Source organism: Xenopus laevis, chromosome 1S (genome assembly GCF_017654675.1).
Source record: "Xenopus laevis strain J_2021 chromosome 1S, Xenopus_laevis_v10.1, whole genome shotgun sequence".
Classification (NCBI taxonomy): domain Eukaryota; kingdom Metazoa; phylum Chordata; class Amphibia; order Anura; family Pipidae; genus Xenopus; species Xenopus laevis.
In genome coordinates, this window is record NC_054372.1 from 117,483 (window position 1) to 137,782 (window position 20,300).

The 20,300-nt window shown below is 47.1% G+C and overlaps 2 protein-coding genes across 9 annotated transcripts in view; one reads left to right on the forward strand and one right to left on the reverse strand.

The window, feature by feature from the left end:
• loxl3.S (lysyl oxidase like 3 S homeolog) overlaps positions 1-5,927 on the forward strand; it is a 28,074-nt gene extending 22,147 nt beyond the window's left edge. For 6 of the 8 annotated variants that reach the window (XM_041579300.1, XM_041579299.1, XM_041579301.1 and 3 more), the window contains 7 exons: positions 1,340-1,495; positions 2,231-2,390; positions 2,493-2,736; positions 2,983-3,098; positions 3,374-3,510; positions 3,979-4,090; positions 4,733-5,927. In XM_041579300.1, the coding sequence (XP_041435234.1) occupies positions 1,340-1,495; positions 2,231-2,390; positions 2,493-2,736; positions 2,983-3,098; positions 3,374-3,510; positions 3,979-4,090; positions 4,733-4,806 (999 nt within the window). In that variant the 3' untranslated portion in view covers positions 4,807-5,927. The remainder of the gene's footprint in view (positions 1-1,339; positions 1,496-2,230; positions 2,391-2,492; positions 2,737-2,982; positions 3,099-3,373; positions 3,511-3,978; positions 4,091-4,732) is intronic. The other 2 variants (XM_041579303.1, XM_041579305.1) reach the window with 1 other exon arrangement.
• Positions 5,928-7,175: 1,248 nt separating this feature from the next.
• Positions 7,176-13,417, reverse strand: htra2.S (HtrA serine peptidase 2 S homeolog). Its single transcript, XM_018242924.2, has 8 exons — positions 13,046-13,417; positions 10,889-11,093; positions 10,616-10,810; positions 10,507-10,539; positions 10,130-10,244; positions 8,627-8,696; positions 8,096-8,191; positions 7,176-7,974 (listed from the first exon to the last, which is right to left on the reverse strand). Exons 1-8 carry the CDS (start codon positions 13,387-13,389, stop codon positions 7,809-7,811), a joined length of 1,224 nt encoding a protein of 407 aa, XP_018098413.1. The 5' UTR covers positions 13,390-13,417; the 3' UTR covers positions 7,176-7,808.
• Positions 13,418-20,300: the final 6,883 nt, after the last annotated feature.

The window sequence follows — 20,300 nt, forward strand, 5'->3', positions numbered from 1 at the left end:
GTGAGCTTGGGATCCTGGGAATGTATTGGCTATATGTGGGCTTGGGATCCTGGGAATGTGTTGGCTATATGGAGCTTGGGATCCTAGGAATGTCTTGGCTATATGTGAGCTTGGGATACTGGGAATGTGTTGGCTATATGGAACTTGGGATCCTAGGAATGTCTTGGCTATTAGTGAGCTTGGCATCCTAGGAATGTGTTTTGTATGTGTGCATTTGGGATCATAGGAATGTGTTGGGTACATGTGAGTTTGGGATCCTGGAAATTTTTAGGCTATATTTAACTTTGGGAATTCGGGGAATGACTTGGCTACTGGTGAGATTGGGATCCTGGGAATATCTTGGCTGTATGTGATCTTGGGATCTTAGGAATGTGTTGGGTATTGGTGAGCATGTGATCCTGTGAATGCATTGACTGTTGGTGGGCACGATGTTTTCATTAAAAGCTAATTAATGAAATGTTTAGTTCAACACCAGTAGACCAGGGACCAGGAGAACTGGGAACACAGCAGGAGCAGGACAAGGAAACCTGGAACAAAGAGCACACTTAGGAAGTGAGGCCAATCATGGAAATTCTGTGGCCTGTATGAGTTTGGGTGTGTAGTAATGTTCTGGTTCTTTTAGATCTCCCCAGGTCTATAGTTATTTACTAGCTGTGTGTCAGCTAAGGTCACTTGGGATGCTTTGGGTCTACTTATTTAGTGAGTGACCCTGCATACTATGGACATAGACATACAGTAGGTGCTAGTTGCCAAGGGATGGGCCAGAATCTGGGCACAAGTGTTTTTTTAATGAGCATTTAGGGGTGCAGGTGCAAGATAGTCCTGTCCTTACTGTCTGCTATGGGTGCATGGGTACATGCCACCCCCACCCACCTCTCATGACTACAGGGCTGCCACATACCCATATGGGCACATGCAGGTCTACTGTATGTGGTCCATTTTTACAAGTGGGTTCTCAGTGTTCTCAGTAGGGTGCCCCATAAGCAGAAGGTTTCTGATACCCTGGCATGGCGATAGGCTGCTGGTGGTTCCGGGCATTTCTGTGTAAGGGTGCTGTGTGTAAGCCAATTGCTGATTTGTGGCCAATGCTGGGGTTTCCATCAGTAAGACCATTGTTCATGCATCTAGCTGGTGTTATGATATGTTGTTCCGTCTCTGCCCCTCACGCACACTCTTTGAGCTGGCATCACTGACCAGTGGGATTATTTCATTGCTATTGTGTCACTTCAGCCCTCCTTCTAACTGCCCTGTTTAATGTGACCCCTGCTGATATTACTGGCCCCTGTCTATGTCTATGGCTTCCTACCCCTTGGCTGACCCCCGCAGGCTACCCTCACAGATTCGTATTGTTGGGGGACGCACACAGTATGAGGGGCGCGTGGAAATGAAGCTGAGAGCATCCTGGGGATACATTTGCAGTGACGGCTGGACCACCAAGGAGGCAATGGTAGCATGTCGGCAACTTGGCCTTGGCTACTCGCTGCATGCGGTGACGGTATGTACAGAGAGCTCCCTGCGTAATCCATATGTTCCCCATATTATTGGGGGCTGCCCTGGGGGTATATGATGCTCTGTGGTATACATGGCAGCTTATCTGATGAAGCAGAACAATATGAAGGATGGTCAGTTTGGGATTATACAGAAGGGTGTATTGAGGGATGGGGTTTGCAATTGTTTGAGGGCCCATTCACACAGAATGTTTTCTGCGTTTAATCTCCTCTAGCACCCATGACAAAACGTCTGAATTGTTGGGGGAAAACATTCACATCCCACTGGTTTCTGAAGTGTACCCCGAAGTTGCCTCACTACGTGACTCATTTCTTTGACCTTAATACCAGTGGGAAGGAAACTTTGGAGGTTTTTGTCAGCCCTCACTAGAGGAGTTTAAGCGCAGGAGACAAACCGTGTAACTGGACCCTAAAGGAGAACCTAAGCCTAAAAAAGAATCAGGATAGAAAGCCCAAGCAGGCCAATAATAGTATTGATCCAGCTTCTTCAGAGTTGCCCCCAGCAGCCCCCCATCTCCTGATCTTGTTGTGTGCCACTGGCACTGCACATGCTCAGTCCCTCAACTCTGGTTTTGTGAATGATCACCAAGAGAAGATGGGGAGCTCCTGGAGCTCCTTGGGGTTATGGGTTGATATTCAGGGGGTAGCGTGCCATAGAGTGAATATATGGGATTGTATAAAGGTTCCCTGACCTCAGTTCTACCTGTGCCCATATGAACCAGGAAACGTGGTACTGGGACGCCAGCAACACCACAGAGATGGTTTTGAGTGGTGTTCGCTGCACTGGAAGAGAAATGTCCTTGGAACAATGTAGCCACCATTCGAGTGTCAGCTGCAAGAACACTGGGACCCGGCACGCGGCTGGAGTGATCTGCTCTGAGAGTGAGTGGGACATTTACTCCAGTGGGTGTTTATGCTGAGGGTATGTTTCCCCTTTAGAACACACATTTCACATGTAGCTATTTATATATTTTATCCCCTCAGCGGCCTCAGACCTGGTGCTGCACTCGTCGCTGGTACAGGAGACGGCCTACATCGAGGATCGGCCCCTACACATGCTGTACTGTGCTGCTGAGGAGAACTGTCTCTCCAGCTCCGCCCGCCATGCCAACTGGCCTTATGGACACCGACGCCTGCTCCGCTTCTCATCCCAGATCCACAACAATGGTCGTGCAGACTTCAGGCCTAAGGCTGGTCGCCACTCTTGGGTCTGGCATGAGTGTCACGGGTAAGGGCCAGGGCTTTGATACAAATTTATGGGCCCAGTGGGACGCCTTGGGAACAGTGGGACACCAATCTGCTCCAGTACGTGGTGACAGACAAAAGGGATTTGAGGGACAATGTGATTCATATAGACCAGAATGGAATCTGTCCCTCCCAATACAGGGCCATACAGTGACACATATAGGTTGGAAATATGGGACACAGAGAGTTGAGGGTAGTGTTCATGGGTTTCTCTCGCTCCCACCCACAGGCATTATCACAGCATGGACATCTTCACCCACTATGATATGCTAACGCCCAATGGTACCAAGGTGGCAGAAGGGCACAAAGCCAGCTTCTGTCTGGAAGACTCAGAGTGTCAGGAATGTAAGTCACGTGATCCTGTGAATGACATCACTCAGCCATTACCCAGTGACATCACACCTTCCAGTGACATTATTCAGACAGACATCACACCTGCATTAATTACACTTAACGCTGTACCCGACTCACTCATCAGACCGACAGCACACTCACCTCTCTACTCAACTCACTCATCATACCAACGGCACACTCACCCCATTAACTCATACAGTTCACTCTTCTTTAGAGAATATGAGATGACAAGTCCTGATGATTCTGTGCTCCATGTCTCCTTGCAGTAGTCAGTAAGAGATATGAATGTGCAAATTTTGGGGAGCAAGGAATCACAGTAGGATGCTGGGATTTATATCGACATGATATTGACTGCCAGTGGATTGATATAACAGATGTAAAACCGGGAAACTACATCCTACAGGTAAGGCAGGAACCAGAGATGTGTGGCATGGGTGGCTCAAGAGTGCTAAAAGGGTTGGGGCTTTGGGGATGGATAACACTCCTCTTCCTCTGTCTCCCACCCACTGGTACTCATCTTCCTCTGTCTCCCACTCACTGACACTCCTCTTCTTCTGTCTCCCACTCACTGACACTCCTCTTCCTTTGTCTCTCACTCACTGACACTCCTTTTCTTCTGTCTCCCACCCACTGACACTCCTCTTCCTTTATTTCCTACCCACTGACACTCCTCTTCCGTTATCTAACATCCACTGACACTCCTCTTCTTGTTTCCTCACTGTCTGTGAGTCACCTCTCTCTCCACTCACTTTCTATTCTTAATTTCCATTCTCGCAGTCTGTAGAACACGGGGGTCTCTAGGATAGGAAAGTCTACTTGAAGGTGCATATTAATTATTAAAGAGAAAATGTGACAACTGTTTGCATTCTAGGTTGTTATCAACCCAAACTTTGAAGTGGCTGAGAGTGATTTCACCAATAACGCAATGAAATGTAACTGTAAATATGACGGACATCGAATCTGGATACACAACTGCCATCTGGGTAAGGAGGAAGCAATGCTTGGGTTGAAAGCCCTGTTTCTGGACCAAAGATAGCCCCCACAGTCTCCAATCTATGGAGGAGCCTGTTGTGCATTCCCTGCACCCTCTCCTGCCCACCCATGTCTCCAAGAGAGACCTATGACAGGAGATAGCTGTCCCTTGCTAACTCCTGCACTAACATGGGCCCTTCCACCTGGGGGAGTCTAACCCCTTCTAACACTTCTTATTGGTGCCAAAAGCTGCTCATATAAGTAGTCCTGAACCTATCTCTCCTAGAGACACTATGAGAGGATATAGCTGCCTGTACATGGATTTCCTTTATATATTATAGCACACTGCCACCTTGTGGCTAAGTTAAGAGTCATGCTTTGACCCAAGAAGAGCATTACTCCCTACAGAGACTAAGGGCCCTTTATTGGCCAAACTTTAGGGGTCTGCACAATAAATGAGCATACTATTTAACAGTCCCCTACACAGGTAGTGTATCTTGTTTATTCACATTTATTCTGTATGTGTGTCCATCCCATTTAGGTTTCTCTCCCCAGGCCTTGCACAACAACATTCAGGTCTTATCCCTGTTTCATTAGATGATCATGTGAGTTGTACTGCAAAGTATTGATGTCATTGGTTTTTTTTTCTTCAGGTGACGCATTCAGCGAAGAAGCAAATAAGCGTTTTGAGCAATACAGGGGAGAACTTAACAACCAGATACTTTGATGCCTGGTAATAGTCATCAGAAATATCTAAGCAACAAGAACATTGTATAACTCATTCACCCCTAACATCACCCCACTGAGTAGAGATGATCTTGCAAATCCAACTCATGTCCCTTCATTTAAATCTTCTCACCCTAATTTGTGCCCCAACATAAACTGTCCGACAACCTGGTGCAACTCATGTGCCCAACATGCCATCCGTCTTACTGTGGAAATGTTTGTGTTTTTCTGCTTTTATCAACATAGATCATCCAAAAGTTCTTTTCTTTTTTTTCCTCCTGACATTCCATAGTGTTCGGGTATTTTCTCTTTGATCGCTCAGGTGCCTTTGCAAAACCAGTCCTTAATGTGACAACAGTGTTTCAAAAACTACAGCATTTTGTTTCTGCACCAAGCATGCCCCTTCACACTCACTGGCACTCTATCCCTCCATTACATCTCCTGTGCACATCAGAGGACAGGGGAATTGCTTGGGATACAGGCAGTACCTAGAGGAAAGAACAAAGTAACCAGCAAGTGTAATGCTAGTGTGCCTATGCCTTGGGCAGTTCTGCCCAATACTCACAGACTCCTGAACATGAAATTATTTCCCCAACAAGTGTGAACTTAATAGATCATGGGACAATTCCAAGGATCCAATGATTAATTTAATCTAGTGCAGCCCAGATAGAAGCCTTTAGTGCAACTGCCTCTGGTTTATATCTGGTAACCTTGGGGTAGATCCATAGTAACTGAGCCAGGAGTAGGGGAGGTAGATTGTAAACCCAACAAGTCTGAAATTAAGTTTACTCTCAGTTGAGGAAGTGAGTGTGCCAGCTGATTGGACAAGCAATATGTAAGAGTATGTGGCACATCTAACAGAACTAGGCTTTGCTGTATGTATTTGGGGTTCAGCAAGGGGCCAACTGAAGCCTGTTGGGGCACACGTGGGCTCACTGTGACTAATCCTACAAGTTGATCAAGTGTGGTGCTGAGGCCAAATGAAGCCCAGGTGGGTCAGTGTTCTGCAGGAAAGGGCATGTGTGTGTTTACCATGGTGCATGTTGTGGCTCACGGGCACTCCCGGGTTTCTTCTGTCTGTAAAGTTATTTGTTTTATCTAATAAAGAAACTGTGTTTCTAACCTGGTGGGTTTCCCATAACACAAAAAGCCATCATAGGACAGATTCTTCACAGAATTCTCAGCACCTCTGTAGCTTCAAAGAAATTGGAGGGTTAAGAGCTGTGTATGTTCTTAAATAGAAGTACACAGTTTTATGCCAGGCCCGGGGGTCTCAATACACATATCAGCATAGGACCCCCCACATACATTCCAACCACCACTCAGTTCCCACTCATATGACTCTGCGACATCTCTTTGATCTCTATTAGCAAAGGGTTAAAGCTTCAGGAGAACAGGGCGACACTGGCAGAAGTTTTAGCTGAATCCAGTGTAAATATAAGAATAGAAAGAAAGAATAAAAAAAGATAAGATTATAACGTAAGAATATAAAGAATATAACAAAACAAATATAACAATAGAAAGAACATAAGAATAGAAACAATAGAATAGAAAGAATAGAAATAATAGAAAGAAAAGACAGAATAGAACAATCTAAAGAATAGAAAAAAAGAAAGAACAATAGAAAGTATAAGAATCTAATGAATAAAAGGAATATAATAGAATTTTAAAAAATATATGAATAGAAAGAATAGAATAATATAAGAATAGAAGGAATCAAATATAAAGAATAGAAGAAAAGAAAGAATAGAAAAAAACGAAAGAATATAATATAAAAATAGAAAGAATAAAAAGAAGACAAAAATAGACAGAATAGAAAGAACATAAGAATAGAAAGTATATTAAAAGTGAAAGAATAGAAATAGAAGAATAAAACAATAGAAATAGAAGAATAGAAATAGAATATAAATGATAGAAAGAAAATAAAGAATAGAAAAAAATAATAGAAAGTATATAAGAATCTAATGAATAGAAGGAATAGAAGAATATAAAGAATATAAAAATAGAATAAAAAGAACATAAGAATAGAAAGTATATAAGAATCTAAAGAATAGTAGGAATATAATAGAATATAAAACATATAAGAATAGAAAGAACACATGAATCGAAAGAAAACAAATAATAGAATATAATAGAAATAATAGAATAGAAATAAAATAGAAAGAATAGAAAAATAAAATCTAAAGAATATTAATAGAATAGAAAGAAAAAAAATCGAAAGAGGAGGGGAGCGGTTCTGTGAGCCCAGTCAGCTTTAGGAATAGTGGGTTCCACCAGTTGAATGAGATTTTGGGAATTCCTATAAAACATAGATTCTCCCCAATCTGCAGCCTCCCCTACAGCTCATTAGTTCCACCACTTCACTTGCAGTTTCTTTCAATCTCTTTATTGGCTGAAATGTAAAGTATTTTTTTGTTTCTCCATTTCTTTTGTGGCTGCCATGTTGGATTTGTGCAGAGGACCCAAGTGTTCTGCCCAATCAGTCCCCCTACCTGCACTGCACCTTTATTATAGGCCAGGAGAATTGGGCAACTTCTGCCAGACCAATCAATGCCCAGGAACCTTCTCCTACTCACACTACAAGCAGCAAAGTAAGGTTATTCCCCCTCAGTGCTGCCTTTGTTACACAGGGAGCCCCCTTCACTGGAGACATTGCTGTACTCTTTCGAGCAGCTGTGGAAAGGTGGAACATGAAGGAGGGTAACAGGACACACACATGGATCTGGGAGTTTCATTGCACAAACAATGGGCAGTACCAGGGAACAGCAACAGTAATGGTGTTTTGGCTTTGCCCCCCACCCCCTATATATTTCGCACTCTCTTTAGAGCTTGATACCCCCAGTCACATTCTTGGGGACAAAACAGAGGCTGAGGTTCAGAATCAGGATAGGCACATCCCTGAGACAGAAGCTGTAAAACCACATGGCAACTTCTGTTTGTGCCTAAAATGAGAACAGCACCGCCCCCACGGGCAACTTCTGCACAACAGCCCCCGGGGGCAACTCACTCGGTGCACTCTGGGATCACAGTCACCATCAAAGTCTCAGAGCCTCGGCGTACAATCATAGTGAGTTTAGGCTGAGCGTGAACTGCATCATAAATATCTTCTGATGTCATCGCTCGTTTGGCGTTTATCTCCAGAACCACATCTCCCGCCTTCAGCCCGGCCCTGGGGGAGAGAAGTACCGGTACCGTCAGCATGAATGGATCTTACAGCCCATTGGCCAGAACAAGGAGCCGCAGGCCCGGTGCTGGGAGAGAGGGAGAGATAATATTTAGATAAAACTCACTTGTGGGCAGGAGAACCGACAATGACTTTGTGGATCAAAACTCCATGGGAAACATCTGGAAAACTGGGATCTCGGAACTTGAGCTCAGCCAGAATCCTGCAGAGATAAAGCATCAGTTTCAGCAGCCCCCCAAGGATCAGCAGCCCCCAACACTTACTATAAGTGCCCCCAAACCTCCCACTCACTAACCAATCCGCGACCCCTTCTGAAGGGAAAGTAAAACTTCTATATAAATGACAGTACCCCCTACTCTGGATTTACTTTACAAGTCAGTGAGTGGGGGCTTCTGGGATTTCTGTTACTGAGTAACTGAGGGGGCACTGCTGGGATTTACATTACTGAGTGGCCCGTGAAACCTGGCCCCACAGGGGGCACTTCTGTTCTGCAACCGACTTCCTTAACTCACCCCACAGTAGGTGGCACAACATGTTCTTCAGTTGGGAATGGGTTTATAGAGAGGCTTGACTTGCTGCTGGGACAAGAGGCAGACAAGAAAAAGTGCCCCAGGGATGTTAAAAATGTGACACTTACTTGGGGGTCAGGGTCAGCATCATCACCCCAATGTAACGCCGCTTCACCTCCGAAGAGCCCAACCAGGATCCTGGAAGAAGCAGATAGTGTAAGGGACCAATCAGATAGAACTGGAAAAGCAGCCAATCAAAGCCACAGAAACCCCTGCGCTTGGCAACCCACCCTACCCAGCACCTGCTGACACCACAAACTGTGATCATTAATTCACCCCTCCCCTAGAGGGCAAGTCACAAACACCTACCCACGCAAACAGCGCATGCAGGACATTGAACGAGGGAAGGCGAGTGTCACCCCTGCGCTGAACGAGGGAAGGCGAGTGCCACCCCTGCGCTGAACAAGGGAAGGCGAGTATACGAACAGGAGGACGGCACTCCGGTAAAAAACAGGTTTTTATTGTTGAGTACTGCAAAGATACATAGGCCTATGGATCTTTGCAGTACTCAACAATAAAAACCTGTTTTTTACCGGAGTGCCGTCCTCCTGTTCGTATATTTACTGATGGCAGTGGGGACACTGCGGACTGAGCACCCGGCACTACAGAGGAGCAGCTAAGTGGTCGTGAGTTGAAGCGGTCCTAATCTTTTTTGTAGAGGGAAGGCGAGTGCCACCCCTGCGCTGAATGAGGAAAGGCGAGTCCCGCCACTACGCTGAACGAGGATAGGCGAGTCCCGCCCCTGCGCTGAACGAGGATAGGCGAGTCCCGCCCCTGCGCTGAACGAGGAAAGGCGAGTCCCGCCCCTGCGCTGAACGAGGAAAGGCGAGTCCCGCCCCTGCGCTGAACGAGGAAAGGCGAGTCCCGCCCCTGCGCTGAACGAGGAAAGGCGAGTCCCGCCCCTGCGCTGAACGAGGAAAGGCCAAGTCCCGCCCCTGCGCTGAACGGGGAAAGGCCAAGTCCCGCCCCTGCGCTGAACGAGGAAAGACGAGTCCGACCCCTGCGCTGAACGTCCCACCCCTGCGCTGAACGTCCCACCCCTGCCCTGAGCGTCCCACCCCTGCCCTGAGCGTCCCACCCCTGCCCTGAGCGTCCCACCCCTGCGCTGAGCGTCCCACCCCTGCGCTGAGCGTCCCACCCCTGCGCTGAACGTCCCACCCCTGCGCTGAACGTCCCACCCCTGCGCTGAACGTCCCACCCCTGCGCTGAACGTCCCACCCCTGCGCTGAACGCCCCACCCCTGCGCTGAGCGTCCCAACCTTGTGCTGAATGAGGGAAGGCGAGTTCAACCCCTGCGCTGAATAGGGAGTAAGGACAGTGGGTGGAGGGGTAGTTCCTGGCTTAAGACAAACCTCTGTGATGGATCACTTCTAATTTGAAACTGCCCTGTGATTGTTCACCTTCAAATTTGCCCCTGGGGCGATTCCCAGGATACATCTACATAGTGGGCTGATAAAATAGTCTGTTTGGTTGGATAGTTTGGCGAGTCAGTTGGGGTTCTGGTTTCTCCCACCAATCTCATGTGTGCCCCCTCCCTTGTGGCTCCAGTTGTACCCTAAGCTCACACTCACCTTGGCTCCTCTTCCTCTCTCCATGCTGAAGGAATTCCCGCACTCTGTCCGATGGGATGGCAAAAGAGATCCCAGGCGTGACCTTCATGGTGTTAATTCCAATAACTTCCCCATCCTGAGAGGCAGGAAACACATGAGCTACTGGTACCACTGGTATTACTGGTATTCCTGGTACTGGCCACTGCCACACTCTACTGACCCACAACTGATACCAACACACTAGCCAAGCCTGGACCTGCCCAGTCTATGCCCCAAAACTGATATCAGCCCTCCAGTCGTTGGCCCGTGCCTCCTGCACCCAAAAGATCAGCACTGTGCCTATCATTTGCCCAATCAGCATGACAGTTTCACCCCAGTCACGGGCAGATGGAACTCACCAGATTCACAAGGGGGCCCCCTGAGTTCCCAAACTGGAAGAGAATAAAGGAAGCAGTTACTCTCAGTAAAGACACGCCCATACAGACCCCCAGCCAATCAGAGTCTCACATCGATGGCCGCGTCAGTCTGGATATACTCCATGTCTCTGTTGGCCAATCCAAGCTCATGGCCCCCTCTCTGCACGGAGCTCACAATGCCCGACGTGATGGTGTTCTGAAGGGAGAAGGGGCTGCCCATGGCCACCACAAACTCCCCCTGTCGGATCTCAGATGAGCGGCCCAAACGCAGGGTGGGCAGTGGGACCTGGGAAAAGCATAAGAGGTGAACTTACTGCAGGGACCCCCCAATATGTCCTGGAGCACAGGGGCCACAGCTCAGTACCTTGGCATTGATCTTAATGGTGGCAATGTCACTGGCCGGATCCACGTCCCTCACAGTCGCCTCGTAAGTCTCCCCATTGGCCAGTTTGACTCTCACCCGACTCCTGTTGGCCACGACGTGGGCATTGGTCACAATCAGTCCATCTGGGGACACCAGGAACCCCGAGCCACTGGATACGGCCACCTCCCGCCGGGAGAATAAGTGTCTGTGACATGGACAGGGAATTAATAACGAGGCCACTAACCTGCCGCCACATATATAATGGGGGTCAGTGACATATAAATGGGGGGTCAGTGACATATATAATGGGGGGTCAGTGACATATATAATGGGGGTCAGTGACATATAAATGGGGGGTCAGTGACATATATAATGGGGGGTCAGTGACATAAATGGGGGGGTCAGTGACATATATAATGGGGGGTCAGTGACATATATAATGGGGGTCAGTGACATATAAATGGGGGGTCAGTGACATATATAATGGGGGGTCAGTGACATAAATGGGGGGGTCAGTGACATATAAATGGGGGGTCAGTGACATATAAATTGGGGGGTCAGTGACATATATAATGGGGGGTCAGTGACATATAAATTGGGGGGTCAGTGACATATATAATGGGGGGTCAGTGACATATATAATGGGGGGTCAGTGACATATATAATGGGGGGGTCAGTGACATATATAATGGGGGGGTCAGTGACATATATAATGGGGGGGTCAGTGACATATATAATGGGGGGGGTCAGTGACATATATAATGGGGGGTCAGTGACATATATAATGGTGGTCAGTGACATATAAATGGGGGGTCAGTGACATATATAATGGGGGGTCAGTGACATATATAATGGGGGGGTCAGTGACATATAAATGGGGGGGGTCAGTGACATATAAATGGGGGGGTCAGTGACATATAAATGGGGGGTCAGTGACATATAAATGGGGGGTCAGTGACATATAAATTGGGGGGTCAGTGATATATATAATGGGGGGTCAGTGACATAAATTGGGGGGTCAGTGACATATATAATGGGGGGTCAGTGACATATATAATGGGGGGGTCAGTGACATATAAATGGGGGGTCAGTGACATAAATTGGGGGGTCAGTGACATATATAATGGGGGGTCAGTGACATATATAATGGGGGGGTCAGTGACATATATAATGGGGGGGTCAGTGACATATATAATGGGGGGTCAGTGACATATATAATGGTGGTCAGTGACATATAAATGGGGGGTCAGTGACATATATAATGGGGGGTCAGTGACATATAAATGGGGGGGTCAGTGACATATAAATGGGGGGGTCAGTGACATATAAATGGGGGGTCAGTGACATATAAATGGGGGGTCAGTGACATATAAATTGGGGGGTCAGTGATATATATAATGGGGGGTCAGTGACATATATAATGGGGGGTCAGTGACATATATAATGGGGGGTCAGTGACATATATAATGGGGGGTCAGTGACATATATAATGGGGGGGTCAGTGACATATAAATGGGGGGGTCAGTGACATAAATGGGGGGGTCAGTGACATATAAATGGGGGGTCAGTGACATATAAATTGGGGGGTCAGTGATATATATAATGGGGGGTCAGTGACATAAATTGGGGGGTCAGTGACATAAATTGGGGGGTCAGTGACATATATAATGGGGGGTCAGTGACATATATAATGGGGGGTCAGTGACATATATAATGGGGGGGTCAGTGACATATATAATGGGGGGGTCAGTGACATATATAATGGGGGGGTCAGTGACATATATAATGGGGGGGTCAGTGACATATATAATGGGGGGGTCAGTGACATATATAATGGGGGGGTCAGTGAGATATATAATGGGGGGGTCAGTGACATATATAATGGGGGGGTCAGTGACATAAATGGGGGGGTCAGTGACATATAAATGGGGAGAGACAATGGGGGTCGGAGAGAGAACAAGACAAGGAGTGGGGGTCGGTGAGAGAACAAGACAAGGACTGGGGGTCGGTGAGAGAACAAGACAAGGACTGGGGGTCGGTGAGAGGACAAGACAAGGATTGGGGTCGGTGAGAGGACAAGACAAGGACTGGGGGTCGGTGAGAGGACAATGACTAACAGTAAAAGCGATGATGACAGGAAGCTCCGCCCACACTCACGTGTCCAGGATCTCGATATTCACCACAGCGGGGGCAGTTTTCTCCGCCACATCCGCGATGAAGTTAAAGTAGTTCCGGGCGCGGGTACCGGGGGGCTCCTCTATATCCGGCTTTGCCGCTCTCAGCCGCCCCCCAGCTTCTCCCCAGAGCCACAGCCCCAGCCCGGCCCCCAGTAACGTCCCTGCTGCCCAAGCGCTTCTGCCCCCCGGCCAGTCCTGCCGCCCCACATCCACCCCCCTGAGCCCACTCGCTCTGTCTGGAGCCGGACACCCCCAAACTGTCCCCGTTATTCTTATTCCTGAGACCCGACACCTGCAGCCCAACCGGACCAGGGAGGCCGCCATCTTGTCCCGCCGCGCGCTCTGATGCGTCACTGCTCCAGCGTCTCGCACTTCCCTGACGTCATCACGCCGCGCCACCAACTCTTCCGCTGTACCTCGCTAGATCTATCAGCCACCCCAACATGTGCTCCTATTGTACCCCAAACTCCTCCCGTGCTCCCCACATCCGCCTCTGTCTTTCACTATTCATTGTATTCCTCACATCTGCCCCCAAATCTACCCCTGTACCCCCAGATCCACTCCTGTACCCCCAGATCCACCCCTGCACCCCCAGATCCACCTTGTACCCCAGATCTACCCCTGTACCCTCAGATCCACCTTGTACCCCAGATCCACCTCTGTACCCCCAGATCCACCCCTGAACCCCAGATCCATCCCTGGACGCCCAGATCCACCCTGTACCCATATATCCACCTCTGTGCCCCCAGATCCACCCCTGTACCCCCAGATCCATCCCTGCACCCCCAGATCCACCCTGTACCCCAGATCCATCCCTGCACCCCCAGATCCACCCTGTACCCCAGATCCACCCTGTACCCCCAGATCCATCCCTGCACCCCCAGATCCACCCCTGTACCCCCAGATCCACCCCTGTACCCCCAGATCCACCCCTGTACCCCATCATTACAAGTGGAGAAGCACTCACCACTGCACTTATACTTTGTTCTTCTGGAAGAGACTCCAACATAACTGAATAGAACTGTGGGAACTTTTAAAGGAGAACTAAACCCTAAAGTTAAAAAAAAACCTACGCCCTACCCTAAATAGACCCTTTCCCCCAGCCGGTTACCGATACTGCCAGATCAGTTAATGGGAACAAGTTTATAAACTGTTACATGACAATTTTATGGCACAGGTTGTTGAGGAGCCAACCAGAAAAACTGCTATTGTGGATCTAGTGATCTCTAATGAGCCAGAACTTATAGCAAATGTGCAAGTCATTGAACCCCTGGGTAATAGTCACCTTAATGTTATATCAATTAATATACACGTATCTATATAATTAATAATCTATAAATTATATATATACACATTCCAAGTCTACTGCACACACTTGCTGAGAAATCACATACCCTGGTGCTCCCAAAATTTTCAGAATACAAATAAGCAGATGCTGCTGCACACAGGGAATTTCCTCCAAAATGTAACCTTTATTAAATTAACGTTTCCATCCTCAACTGGGACCTTTCTCAAAACGTCAATTTATTAAAGGTTACATTTCGGTGAAAATTCCCTGTGTGCACTAGCATCTGCTTACTTGGAGCATTATGTTTTCTGCTAAAAACACAACAGAAATGGTTGTTGGACTTAATGAAGTCGTTTGCACATGGATAGGAAACTGGCTACAGGATCGGGTACAGAGGGTGGTTGTTAATGGGACATTCTCTACTTGGAGTAAGGTTCTTAGTGGGGTCCCTCAGGGCTCAGTATTGGGGCCACTTTTATTTAACTTGTTCATTAATGACTTAGGGGAGGGGATTGTAAGTAATGTATCAGTGTTTGCAGATGAGACAAAACTATCAGCCCAATTAATTCCATCCAGGATGTGGCACTTGCAACAGGATCTTGACTAACTGGCAAACTGGGCAGCTAAGTGGCAAATGAGATTCAATGTTGATAAATGTAAAGTCCTGCACCTGGGATGTAACAATATCCACTTATACCCTTAATGGGACTGCACTAGGCAAATCCATAATGGAGACGGAGCTTGGAGTCCTTGTAGATAATAAACTTGTCTGTAGCAAGCAATGCCAGTCAGCAGCATCAAGGGCAAATAAGGTCTTGACTTGTATTAAATGGGGCAGAGAGTCACGGGAGGAGGGGGTCCCACTGTATAGAGCACTGGTAAGGCCCCATCTAGAATATGCCCTACAGTTTAGAAGAGGGAAAGGGGTGTTACAGGGAGAGCTGGGAAGTGAATCAGGGGTACAGGCTGATACATTAGATAGGTACAAGGAAGGGTCGGATGCTTTATTCACCAGTAGCTCCTCCCAGCAGACAGGAGGGAGCCAATGAGATTAGAGGAGGGAAAGGGGTGTTACAGGGAGAGCTGGGAAGTGAATCAGGGGTACAGGCTGATACATTAGATAGGTACAAGGAAGGGTCGGATGCTTTATTCACCAGTAGCTCCTCCCAGCAGACAGGAGGGAGCCAATGAGATTAGAGGAGGGAAAGTGGTGTTACAGGGAGAGCTGGAGAGTGAATCAGGGGTACAGGCTGATACATTAGATAGGTATAAGGAAGGGTCGGATGCTTTATTCACCAGTAGCTCCTCCCAGCAGACAGGAGGGAGCCAATGAGATTAGAGGAGGGAAAGGGGCGTTACAGGGAGAGCTGGGAAGTGAATCAGGGGTACAGGCTGATACATTAGATAGGTACAAGGAAGGGTCGGATGCTTTATTCACCAGTAGCTCCTCCCAGCAGACAGGAGGGAGCCAATGAGATTAGAGGAGGGAAAGTGGTGTTACAGGGAGAGCTGGAGAGTGAATCAGGGGTACAGGCTGATACATTAGATAGGTACAAGGAAGGGTCGGATGCTTTATTCACCAGTAGCTCCTCCCAGCAGACAGGAGGGAGCCAATGAGATTAGAGGAGGGAAAGGGGTGTTACAGGGAGAGCTGGGAAGTGAATCAGGGGTACAGGCTGATACATTAGATAGGTACAAGGAAGGGTCGGATACTTTATTCACCAGTAGCTCCTCCCAGCAGACAGGAGGGAGCCAATGAGATTAGGGGAGGGAAAGGGGTGTTACAGGGAGAGCTGGGAAGTGAATCAGGGGTACAGGCTGATACATTAGATAGGTACAAGGAAGGGTCGGATGCTTTATTCACCAGTAGCTCCTCCCAGCAGACAGGAGGGAGCCAATGAGATTAGAGGAGGGAAAGGGGTGTTACAGGGAGAGCTGGGAAGTGAATCAGGGGTACAGGCTGATACATTAGATAGGTACAAGGAAGGGTCGGATGCTTTATTCACCAGTAGCTCCTCCCAGCAGACAGGAGGGAGCCAATGAGATTAGAGGAGGGAAAGGGGTGTTACAGGGAGAGCTGGGAAGTGAATCAGTGGTACAGGCTGATACATTAGATAGGTACAAGGAAGGGTTGGATGCTTTATTCACTAGTAGCTCCTCCCAGCAGACAGGAGGGAGCCAATGAGATTAGAGGAGGGAAAGGGGTGTTACAGGGAGAGCTGGGAAGTGAATCAGGGGTACAGGCTGATACATTAGATAGGTATAAGAAGGGGTTGGATGGTGTTTAGCAAGTGAGGGAATACAGGGATATGGGAGAAGGCTCATAGTACAAGTTGATCCAGGGACTGGTCCCATTTTGGAGTCAGGAAGGAATTGTTCCCCCTCTGAGGCAAATTGGAGAGACTTCAATCAAAAGGGTGTTTTTGCCTTCCTCTGGATCAACTGGCAGTTAGACAGGTTATATATAGTAAAAAAAAGGTTGAACTTGATGGATGTTTTTTCAGCCTAACTTACTATGTTACTATAAGGTGACGTAGATTGAAAGGAAGAAAGAAGGTCAAGAGACCACAGTAGGAAAGGTAGAGAAGATAGGAGACCTATATCCTTCCACCCACACTGAATCAGCCTGGGTGGGACTTATTGCATTAGTGCATTGATAGTTTGGGCCTACGAGAAAAGAATTTTCCAGTAAGTCCAAAATCCCCTTTTCTCTGGGTGGCCCTCAGTGCAGATGTGTGGGGACGTTCCAAAGCTGACCCATAATAGGGTGGTAAGTGAGCTGAAAAGCAAGAAGTCGTGTTCTGTTAGACATCCAGTCACTCCAGGCTTTATAGATTACTGGCTAACTATTTCAGAAACATTTTTTATTTTGGACAGGCTATCTATTAATCCAGTTTTTATTTTCACACTGAACTGTTCCTTTATTGGTTTTAGGTTTAGTACCGGTCTGAAGACGCCCTCCTTTTTTGCAACAAGAAACAAGTTGGAGTAGAAACATGTGAACCTTTGTTGTTCTGGTAGTGAAGTATTGACTCCTGCTCACAGCACAGATTGGACTGCTTGTTGTAGTGCCTTTTCCCAGTGTGGGGCCACTATCGGTGGTATGAATCGTTTTGGGGGGGCAGTGAAGGGAATTTTATATCCATTGTGAAGAATCTGTCGTCCGAGACATGAGTTTACCAGTTGGGAAGGAACTTGGAAAATCGGCCCCCCACTTTTTTTATTGTAGGGCAGTTTTGCTGAACTAGATTTGGAGGGTGCCGGCTTCCTTGGTTACCTGTTCTTCTGTTTCCATTGAGGTCTGGTACGCTTGGTCCCCTGGTCAGAGTTGACCGAAAGGAGGGAAAACTTCTGTTGTGTGAGGACCAGTTTCTTCTATTAGAGAATCTAATAAGTGGATCTGAGTGCCCCAAGAAGCTTCTCTTACCTCCGGTATCCTCTGTAATGATTTGCTTTAAGTTGGGTCCAAACAATGAATCACAGGAATATTTGAGATTTAATAGGCGGTTCTTTGACCCAGTATCTCCTGACCAGTGATCCTGCCTAGCCACTTCACATTGGCTGTAGACTTTGCTGATAAGTCGATCATTTACAAGGTGAAATCTGCTAGAAACAACAGAGCGGTGTTTAATGTCTATATCAGCTGCGAACAAAGAATGGTGGTTGTTTCGTGATTTCATTGGCCAAATACCTGGCTAATCCCGCTGCCACTGGACACAAGATGGCTGCTGCTTGTGTAAATGTTCTTTAATGGGATGATCCTGGGTTTTCTAGTGTATTTAACATATTTTTAAGTAGTTTTTTGGATATCTCATTGTCTGAGTCGCTATCTGTGTCAGATTCTTGTTTTTCAGATAATAGTTGCTCAGAATCCTGAATTTTGTGTCAGAAGGTGGCTCTGCATCTGGATCAGATAATTCTGAGAAGGCTTCCCAGGTTGTAATGCCAGGGGTTGGAAGGTATTTTTTGTCCACACGACAAAGTCCCCTATTTATGGTGTTTGATTTGTAGTAGAATTTTGCCCTGTTGGAGATGGGGTAAACACACCAGGTGCAGCTCAGGGCAGGGAAGTGGTTTCATGAGGTGTGACCATATTGTCTTGGTCATCAGTTCTGGAATGTAACTCTGGGGAAGTTTCCATTGAGGAGACAATATTGGGGCCTCATTAGGTCTATAGAGCTTTTCTGACTTCCTTAAGGTGTGCTTGCATCAATATTTTGTCCAATTTTCTTGTGGACTTTCTAGCAGATTTTGCTAATTGAATGTCAGATTTTAATTCAAGAGAGTCTGACCTCTCCATAGTTGTACTAGTGCAGGGTAGGCAGTCCCAAATCAGAAAGGATTCATTGATGTGTCTATCCAGTTGCACCAGGACTCAGGATGGATTGCAGTCGTAGTGTAGAGCAATGGCAGGAGTTGCTCTTGTTGCGCCACGTCGGTCATTTGGTGCCTAATTTCTAACAGCTGATATGAAGGAGGTAAAGGAAGCGTATGGTCTATGTGACATGTACCAGGGATTATTTATGTTAATAGTTTGTACTTAGTATATAAATATATAGTACTTAGTAGTACTGTGGTTGCAGCATCATGTGACAGTTTCTATCATCACTGTAATTGTACCGGCTGGAGTGTATTTATTCATGGTACCTCCCGTGACAGTCCCTGTGGCTGTTCTGCCTCTATAATGTAGTATATCCTCGTGTCTGTTTGTACTGGCTCTCCTGTAAGGGGAAGACTATTGAACTGCAGCCCTACTGCCTCCTTCTTGTGGGTAATCATGACTTTGTACCCGTTGAACAGCAGTTCCGTTGGCAGAAGGGTCTGGCCACACAGGCAGATTCAGGGAGTTTAGTCGCCAGGCAACAAATCTCTTCTTTGTGGTGACTAATCTCCCCGATCTGCCTTCCCCCGGCTAAAATGTAAATCGCCTGGGGGCAGGCATATGGGAACGCTTTGTTTTCCGAAGTTGCTCGTAATTGCCTCACGAGGAAACTTTGGAAAACAAAGCGCTCCGTGTGCCTGCCCCCAGGCGATTTACATTTTAGCCGGGGGAAGGCAGATCGGGGAGATTAGTTGCCACGAAGAAGAGGCGATTTATTGCCTGGCAACTAATCTCCCCGAATCTGCCTCCATGCCCATAATCACCCAATTGTATATTGCCCTGAATGCTAGTTGGGGTATATAGGCAGCTCTGCATACCTTACACTGTCCCCAGCCATTCACCCTTGTAGATCATCTTGTCTGCCTGCATTTAGGGTATATAGGCAGCAATGCATACCTTACACTCTAGATCATCTTGTCTGCATGCATGTAGGGTATATAGGCAGCAATGCATACCTTACACTCTAGATCATCTTGTCTGCATGCCCGACTCCATTCTAATCTTATTTCCTGGAAAAAAGCCATAATGTTTATGTGTACCCGGGGCATATAGGCAGCTCTGCATGCTTGGCCCTCTTTATCTCATAGTCCTTTCAGCTCATTCCACCAGCAACGAGGGGACGGCTATTCTGTCGGGAGACAGCTCTGTATTATTATTAGCAAGGGTAAGAGCTAAAAACTAAAAAACAAGGAGAGAAAATTCCGATTTCTGTCCTTCACCTCCAAGGAGGAGAGCTGGAGCCAACCAATATATCTGGAGGGAGAGGTCAGGAGTCTAATCTGTCCTGTCTCCAGAGGGGAACGGAAACATAACCCACGGGAGGCCCAACTAGAGAAATACATTATGTTTCTGTGTTTGTATTATGGGAAACACAATTGTTTTCATTTGTGAGACACTCAAGCTGCTATCTTGTTACAGAATAGGATTGCACCACACTTCTAGCATATATATATATATATATATATATATATATATATATATATATATATATATATATATATATATTAAAAGTACCCCCCCCCCCCCCCCCCCCCCAGGAAAGGGCCGTAAGGTGAAACATGAAAA